General features: G+C 47.8%; 1 protein-coding gene across 9 annotated transcripts in view; it reads left to right on the forward strand.

Annotated features, from left to right (window-relative positions):
• VPS35L (VPS35 endosomal protein sorting factor like) overlaps window positions 1–9,110 on the forward strand; it is a 150,176-nt gene that overhangs the window by 137,756 nt on the left and 3,310 nt on the right. For 2 of the 9 annotated variants that reach the window (XM_016929579.4, XM_063797705.1), the window contains exons 30-31: window positions 5,164–5,310; window positions 6,040–6,348. In XM_016929579.4, the coding sequence (XP_016785068.2) occupies window positions 5,164–5,310; window positions 6,040–6,138 (246 nt within the window). In that variant the 3' untranslated portion in view covers window positions 6,139–6,348. Of the gene's footprint in view, window positions 1–5,163; window positions 5,311–6,039; window positions 6,349–6,880; window positions 7,586–9,039; window positions 9,098–9,110 lie in introns of those variants that run through there. The other 7 variants (XR_008539754.1, XR_008539756.1, XR_010152569.1 and 4 more) reach the window with 7 other exon arrangements.

Below are 9,110 nucleotides of genomic sequence, written 5' to 3' on the forward strand. Positions count from 1 at the left end.
CAGCAAGGGTTCATACCTCTTCCCTTTTCTGTGTAGATGGTTTTCAGGAGAGAGCCCTTTCAGCCTAGAGGAATAATGGAAGCCCATCACCTTTAGCTTGTACTAATTAGATCCCCCCATGGAAAGCTTGTCTTAGCTTTTTCCCCTGATTTCTTTTCTTTTTTTTTTTTTTTTTTTCCAGAGACAGGGTCTTACTCTGTCATCCAGGCTGGAGTACAGTGGCACTATCTTAGCTCACTGCAGCTTCAACCTCCTGGGCTCAAGTGATCCTCCCATGTCAGCCTCCCAAGTAGCTGGGACTACAGGCGTCTACCACCACGTCCAGCCAAGTTCTTATTTCTTACACAGCCGAGGTCTCTCTGGGTTGCCCAGGCTAGTCCTAAAATACTGAGCTTGGCCGGGCACGGTGGCTCATGCCTGTACTCCCAGCACTTTGGGAGGCTGAGATAGGCAGATCACTTGAGGTCAGAAGTTTGAGACCAGCCTGGCCAATATGGTGAAACCCCACCTCTACTAAAAATACAAAAATTAGCCAGGCGTGGTGGCACATGCCTGTAATCCCAGCTACTCGGGAGGCTGAGGCGGGAGAACTGCTTGAACCCAGGAGGGGGAGGTTGCAGTGAGCTGAGATCACGCCACTGCACTCCAGCCTGGGTGACAAAACGAGACTCTGTTTCAGAAAAAAAAAAAAAGAGCTCAAGTGATCCGCCCACTTTGGCCTTGGGCTCCCAGAGTGCTGCGGATTCTGGGCGTGAGCCGCCGTGCCCAGCCTTCCCCTGATTTCTTGAAACCATCGGCTCTGGCTCCACCCTCTAGTCCAGGGACCTCTTAGAACAGTGATGTGTGTTTGACAAGCCACACCCACAGAACACTTGACATGTGGTTCAAAATTACGTGTCTTCATGCCGAGGCAATAGGCTGGGTTTAATCAGAGGTGGTCACTGACAGCATAAATGATCATAGCCCAGAAGTCCCAAGCTTGCAATAAAAATAAAGCCCAGAACCATATAATTTGGAGCTATTTATATTTAACATTTATGTCTCTTTCTCTGGTGGAGAGAGGGGTTGATGGTGATAGTGATTCTGAAAGAATAGCAAAGATGGAATGTTTCTGAAGAACATTTCACGTGGCATCAATACCAGCGATGTTCCCTGAAAATGTCTGTCCATATATGCACATTTATTAGAAAAACATCGGTCAGGCAAGGTGGCTTATACCTGTGATCCCAACACTTTGGGAGGCTGGGGAAGGAGGATTGCTTTATTCCAGGAGTTTGAGACCAGCCTGGGGAATATAGTAAAACCCCATCTCTAAAAAAATTTTAAAAGTTAGCCAGGCATGGTGGTGTGCACCCTGAGTAGCTGGGACTACTCAGGAGGCTGAGGTGGGAGGATCGCTTGAGCCCAGGAGTTTGAGGCTGCAGTGAGCTGTGATTGCACCACTACACTCCAACCCTGGCAGCAGAGCAAGACCCTGTCTCTAAAATAAATAAATAAATAAAAACATGGTCATATGGGTGGACCAAGCTGAAACTGAACATGTTATCCTTCTTTTATTTTATTTTATTTTATTTTATTTTGAGACAGTCTTGCTCTGTTGCCCAGACTGGAGTGTAGTGGCACAATTTCAGCTGACTGCAACCTCCACCTCCCAGATTCAAGTGATTCTCCTGCCTCAGGCTTCCGAGTAGCTGGGACTACAGGCACGTGCCACCACACCTAGCTAATTTTTTGTATTTCTAGTAGAGACGGGGTTTCACTGTTAGCCAGGATGGTCTCGATCTCCTGACCTCATGATGCGCCCGCCTCAGCTTCCCAAAGTACTGGGATTACAGGCATGAGCCACCGTGCCCGGCTATCCTTTGTTTTAATGGTGCAATTTGAAGTTCAGCTCAACAGCCATATTGGAGTCCTCTGAAGTCTGGTACCCCAAGAGCATGAGGCTTGGTATCCAGGCCCATCACAGACCAGGAAGGGCCTGGTGGATTTCTCCCCACCGAGTGGGGTGGGCGGCTTCTTGCTGTTGGAAAACCCTGATGCCTGTGCCGTTCTGAGAATCATATCGCAGCTCTGGTAGCAACCCTGCTTCCAAAGTCATCCTCTAAGGCCACGTGAAGGTGCCAGCCTCATTTTAATCACAAGCTGTATTTTATGAAGTTGTTTGTTTGGGTGTGGTGGAGCTGGGAACCATGCCAAACCCCGAGAGCTTCCTGGAAATGACAATTCTCATAGGAAAAGCAGCTCTTTTCTATTTAAAACCTCTGTGGCGAGGGGAGGGGATCAGGCCCTGATTTGGTTCCCAAGCTACGTGTTTGTATTTTTCTCGGTGTTTGAATATGTCAGCTGGCATGTGTCTCATCCCTCAGACACGTCTCCAATGATTTCACTTTTAATGGGCTTTGGCATTTAAAACACATGCGAATTGAGCTTTTTGCTAATTGAGAAGATATGGAATGGAGAAATAGCCAATTAGATATTGTGCTGCTTGTCTGACTTTTAAAACAGTTTCTCCCACTTCAGTGAAAGGTAGTCAAAGGGCCTCTCTCCGAGGAGACTTTCAGTTAGCTCTGAAAGAGTTTTATTTTAGGTTGGTCTTCTAGATTCATGCAGAAAGTGGGGCTCCCGTTCTCCCAGGTGTCAGACGAGGACCAGGTTAAAAGGAGAGCAGGATGGGCTCAGGTTTCCACTTGGGGCATAACTGTATTGTCTGTTAGAACAAATGAAGGCAGAGCAGGTGGTCGCCAGCCAGTTTGCGAGTCCGTGCCCAGTAGGTGCCAGCCCGCGTGCCCCGTGCCAAAGCGCTTTTCTCTTATAGCCCGCGGGCCTGGGCGCCCACAGCACAACCTGCTCCCTGAAGATTGGGCTCTTCGCCGTTGGCTCTGCTGCTTCTGTGACTGTCGCTGCTCTAGGCTGTTGCCAAGGCAGGCTCAATTTTGCCCGGAGCGGGGAGGGGAGGTGCCGCAGTCTTAATTACCACTCAGCCACCTTGCCCAACTGCATTTGAAGCTGTTCCTTGACTTTTTCTTTAAGACAGGGTCTTGCTCTGATGCCCAGGCTTGAGTGCGGTGATCATAGCTCACTGCAGCCTCAAACTCTTGCCCTCAAGTGATCCTCCAGCCTCAGCCTCCTGAGTAGCTGGGACAACAGGTGTGTGCTACCATGCTCAGCTAATTTTTTTTTTCTTTTCACTAAAAGACTTTAAATTCTCACTTGGGAAAGGACAGTAAGAAGGGGTAAATCAGTTGGCATAGCAGCTCGCAGGCGCCATGTGAATTATCTGTGGAACGTTGGATGGATAGACGGTTGATAAGTTGGTTTTAGCCACCAAGAGTAGTTGAGAAAAGCAGGAAGAAATGTGTTTTGGTGTAAGCCCAATCAAGCCATTCTTACTCCCTGCATACAACTGCATAGCCGAAGTTGGTTCGCGGCACTGGCAAGGCTCTCAGCCCCTTCTGACTGCGATTCCTAATAAGATGCGACCCTGAGTGTGTGGCCTGGAGAGGGCTGTGAGTACGAGCACAGGCTCTGGAGTCGGACAGCTGGAGCTTGGACTCCCCTCTGCATTGTGAGGACCCATCTGTGGTCCTTGGGCAAGTTCCTAACCTTTCAGGGCCTCAGGTGCCTCATCTGCAGAATGGGAGCATATTCATTTCCTGTTGCCACCATAACCCGTTGCCACAAACTTGGCATCTTAAAGCAGTACCCATTTTTGATCTCACTGTTTGGTAGGTGAGAAGTCAGTGCTGGCTGGGGCCGGTGTCTCTGTTCTGGGTTTCACAAGGCCAGAATCAAGGTCTTGCTGGCTGGGCTCTTATCGGGAGGCACTGGAAAGAATCTACTTCCATTTGCAGATTGCATTTCCGTGTGATCATGGACTGAGATCCTGTGTCTGTTGGCCGGGTGTCCTTCTCAGCTTCTAGAAGCTGCCTGTGTTTCTCAGCTCATGGCCAGCACTCGTGGGCCAGGTTCTCCTCATGCCTTGAATCTCTGGCTTCCCTTCTTCCTCCTCTTTCCTGTTTTTCTCTTCCACTGCTTGTCTCTGATTCTGGTCGGAGAAATGCTTCTGCTTTTAAGGGCTCCAGTGATTCGAGGGCCCACTCGGGTCATCTAAGATACGCTCCCTACCTTAATTCCATCTGCAGTCTCTCCACAGCAGCACCGGGATTCATGTTTGAATAACGGGAGGGAATGTTGGGAGACACCTCTAGAATTCTATCATGGGCGGTTAGGAGTGTACCTGCCATGGAGCTGTCATGAAGGTTAAATCAGGCGAGTTGTATAAAGCACAGAGCAGAATCCCTGGCACACTCTTAAGGGCTCTTACACACATTCACTGTCAGGGAGCAGACACGAGACTCTTGGCAGCACTGATGTTGTGCAGATGTGGGATCTGCCCTGGCCCCATGGGCTTCCTGAACAGCAGGTACCCACCTGTTGATATGGCTTTTCCAGGGGCCTTCGTTTACCTTGGGGAAGTTGTATCCTCTCTCCTGGGCCTGGTGTTGCATTCTGGAGATTTATTTTCCCTTTTGTCTTTATCACTCAAAGCTGGAGTTCAGGTTCGGTCTGCCATGACACTGTGGTTAGACTTTTTTTGGCAAGATACCTCTCACATCAGATGATTGAGCAAGAAAGGAGAGATCTGATGTCAGCGTGTAAAGGCTAGATATGGGCACCAAGGACTGGGGAGCTCAGTTCAGGAGGAGATGTGTTTTGGTCTTTATTACCGGCAGCCCAGGGGCAGGAATACTGACTGCAGCTTTGGGTAGTTTGAGGACACATCTGAAAGAGGTGAGCTGAAGCCTTTCAGTTTTCAGCTGTACTTGCGTTAAAGCAAGGCTTGTCCCTGCTGGGGTACCCTTCATTCCTCGACCTCACTGACTGGTGAGTTTCTTCCATTTCATGAGTAATGACCATCTGTGGGCACAGAGCTTCGTCATCTTACTGAATCCCCGCCCTCTGCAGGGGTGACCTTACTGTCATTTACAGATGAAGAAGCTGGGACTTTGGGAGGTTCAGCAGCTTGCCCTACAGCAAATACGTGGCAGAGCTGGCACTGGAACTCAGGCATGACCTACCCCAGAGTCAGCACTGTCCACAGCATCTCTGCGGGGCACGGCGTGAGCCGCAGTGCAAGGCAGTAACCTCCCTTTTCTGTTTCAGGCCCTGAAGCGCCAGAGCTCGTTGGGCCTTTCCTTCTTTAACAGCATCTTGGCCCATGGGGACCTACGCAACAACAAGCTCAACCAGCTCTCCGTCAACCTGTGGCACCTGGCACAGAGGCACGGCTGTGCAGACACCAGGACCATGGTGAGGCGCTCGGAGGGCCCCGTGGTATAAGCCCACTGGCCAGTGCACAACCACCCTCAACACAGCATTGTGGCCTGGACATCAGACAGACAACCCCATACTCCCCTTTTAGAAAAGCACTTGGTCCATTTCTACTGGATCACTTCCTAGCAGTAAAAAGCAGAGCTGGCCAGGTGTGGCAGCTCATGCCTATAATCCCAGCACTTTGGGAGGCTGAGACAGGAGGATCGCTTGAGGCTAAGGGTTTGACACCAGCCTGGGCAACATAGTAAGACCAGGTCTCTACAAAAAATAAAAACTTAGCCGGCCATGGTGGTGCACATGTGTAGTCCCAGCTACTCGGGAGGCTGAAGAGGGAGGATGGCTTGAGCCCAGGAGTTCGAGGCTGCAGTGAGCTATGATCACACCACTGCACTCCAGCCTGGGTGACAGAGCAAGACCTTGTCTCCAAAACAAAGAACAAAAGCATAGCCTTAAAAGTCTATTCCCTCTGAATAGAAACCATACATACAAAACATCAGTCATTTCTGGTCACGTCCAAATCTGATTTTTAGGGCAAGCTGCAATCCAAGAAGTTAAAGACTTTGATTTCTTCCCTCCCCTCATCCCTCAAAAAACTCACTCTTCTCTGCTAAGAAATCTAAGCTCACATAATGGCTGATTCATTAGAGCCTTGGGCTCCAAGGATAATGAACCAGAAAGGAGATGGATCTTTCTTTTTCCTCATAGGTGAAAACGCTAGAATACATCAAGAAGCAAAGCAAACAACCAGACATGACTCATCTGACGGAGCTGGCCCTCAGACTCCCTCTGCAAACAAGGACCTGACCCCCGGGCCCATCCCCAGGCTCAGGTACTCTGGTGCCAAATCCAGAAGGATCTGCTCTGCTGCCCTGAACTCTTACTGCAATTTAGGTTTCTCATTTTTCTTTTCTTTTTACATATGTACAAATTGTTTTAAGCTTTGGCCTCTATCCAGGTTATTCTGACAATGAAGAAATGGGAGTTGTCAGAGCATTAAAATGCAGTCTTCATTAAGAAGCAGTCTCTGTGTTGTCTTTGCACAAGTGGCCTTCGGTCTACTCAGCCCGATCTGATAGGCCTTTTTAGCAAGAGAGAAACAAGAATGCAAGTAACATCTTTCTTCTCGGAAGGTGTTTGTTTTTTCATAGTTTAGAAATAAGGACTTTAAAAGTGGACTGCTTTTCAAAGTGCCACTGTTCCAGACCCATTCCATTCCAGACTTTGTACCTTAAAGTTAGAGCATACCCAAAGTCTGGAACTGTGTTACCTGAACCCCTATGGAGGATTTATAAAAGGCAGAAATAGCACTCCATTAACTCTTTTTCCTATCAAAAGCAGCTCTTGATTGGACTTAGAATCTGTGTTGGTGGATCAAAGGAGAAAGCGAGGTCAAATTTGAGATTCTCTGTGGCTTCAGTATACAGTAACTGAATAAATGTCCTGAAGGAGCATTTATGTTCATGACTGTTCATTTAATTACTTCTGACTGTCTTCCTCCAGAAGAGAAAGACCGTGTCTAAATATATTATCCTGGTTTGTTTTGCAGCCACAATTCTAAGCAGCATGTGATTCTGTCTGCTTTTCTTCCAACAGTTTGGTGGAACCTGATTCTTCTATTACGGCTGGTGAGCTTGCACCGACATTTCATTTTGAATCAGTAAAAACATTCATACTGATTGGTGATTCATCATCTCAGCCACTGCCATTGTGAAACTGCATCCACATTGTGGATTAAAAATGCCCCAAACTATTGTGCTTCTACAAGATCCACACTGGAACTGGACATAGATTACATTTCATCTTTACTCTGAGAAATACAAGACTACAGTTGAACACTCAGTTAACCTCAGACAGTAAAACGGGCTAAAAAATTTTTTAAAATCAATTTATTGGCTGGGCACGGTGATTCACGCCTGTAATCCCAGCACTTTGGGAGGCTGAGGCAGGGAGATCACCTGAGGTCAGGAATTCGAGACCAGCCTGGCCAACATGGTGAAACCCCGTCTCTACTAATAATACAAAAATTAGCCAGGCGTGGTGGCACACACCTGTAATCCCAGCTACTTGGGAGGCTGAGGCAGGAGAATCGCTTGAACCCAGGAGGCGGAGGTTGCAGTGAGCCGAGATTGCGTCACTGCACTCCAGCCTGAGTGACAAGAGCAAAATATCATCTCAAAAAAATTAAAGGACAGCAGACACTAATGAATGCTGCTTTCCCTCCCCTCTACTAAATAAATCATACAGAAACTCAGACAGCATTGTGGGGTGGCTCAGATACTCCCAAGTGGCCTTTATTTCACAAAATTCTGTTTTTTTTCTTTTTCTGAGACAGGTTCACTCTTGTTGCCCAGGCTGGAGTACAATGGCGTGATCTCGGCTCACCCCAACCTCCGCCTCCCGAGTCTAAGCAATTATCCTGCCTCAGCCTCCTGAGTAGCTGGGATAACAGGAGTGCGCCACCACACCCAGCTAATTTTCTATTTTTAGTAGAGATGGGGTTTCTCCATGTTGGTCAGGCTGGTCTAGAACTCCTGACCTCAGGTGATCCGCCGCCTCGGCCTCCCAAAGTGCTGGGATTACAGGCGTGAGCCACCACACCTGGCCCACAAAATTATTTTCATTAAAATTATTTTATCTACTACTTTTACTATGTGATGCTATAAAATGAAAAACAATTGGCAAATTCACAAATTATGTTCTTCAAGTCATTTCTTCTCCTCTGAGGCTGAACGTGGTGGGCAGCATTAGTTCCCAAGCCTAGGCCAGTGAATTCTTACCGCTCTCACATTACACCTGAACTTGGACTTTCACATGAGGTCGGGTACCCATTATATCAAAGGTGCTTCTGAATCTTGTCATGTGGCCCAGGCAGAGGCTTAGATTTTGTATGTCCTTGTGTGTGCAGTTTCCCCCAGCCCTTTACTGAATCAATAAGCCAGTCTCTGAAAACACTGGTCTATATGAGATGAAGTCTATCATGAGCAAGGATGGAGCAATAAGATGTTAGCCAGAATTGTAGAAAATAAAAATGATGGGGCCTGGGTGCGGTGGCTCACGCCTGTAATACCAACACTTTGGGAGGCTGAGGTAGGTGGATCATGAGGCCAAGAGATCAAGACCATCCTGGCCAACATGGTGAAACTCCATCTCTACTAAAAATACAAAAAAAAATTAGCTGGGTGTGGTGGTGCTCACCTGTAATCCCAGCTTCTCAGGAGGCTAAGGCAGGAGAATCGCTTGAACCCTGGAGGTGGAGGTTGCAGTGAGCTGAGATCATGCCTCTGCACTCCAGCCTGGGCGTGGAGTGAGAGTGAGACTGTCTCAAAAAAAAATAAATAAAGAAAGAAAAAGAAAACCATGGCAACTTCCACATGAGACTTATATTAGGTCTTCTATTGTTACTTTAACAAATTGCCACAATTGTAGCGGTTTAAAACATAATGTTGTCATCTGACGGTTCTATCGGTCTTAAGTCCGCCTGGTCTCACTGAGCTAAAATTAAGGCATCAGCAGGGCTACGCTCCTTCTGGGAGGCTCTAGGGGAGAATCTACTTCCTTGCCTTTTCCAACTTCTAGACAGCACACACATTCCTTGGCTTCTGACCCTTCCCTTCCCATCTTCAAAACCAGCAGTGTCTAGTCAAGTCTTTCTTAAGTAAGTCTCTTTGACGTGGACTCTTTTTTGCCTTCCTCTTCCACATTTAGGGATCTTTGTGATTCCTCCGGCCCACCCAGAAACACGGGATCCTCTTCCTGTTTTAAGGTCAGCTGATTAG

The sequence above is a fragment of the Pan troglodytes genome, chromosome 18, assembly GCF_028858775.2.
Source record: "Pan troglodytes isolate AG18354 chromosome 18, NHGRI_mPanTro3-v2.0_pri, whole genome shotgun sequence".
Classification (NCBI taxonomy): domain Eukaryota; kingdom Metazoa; phylum Chordata; class Mammalia; order Primates; family Hominidae; genus Pan; species Pan troglodytes.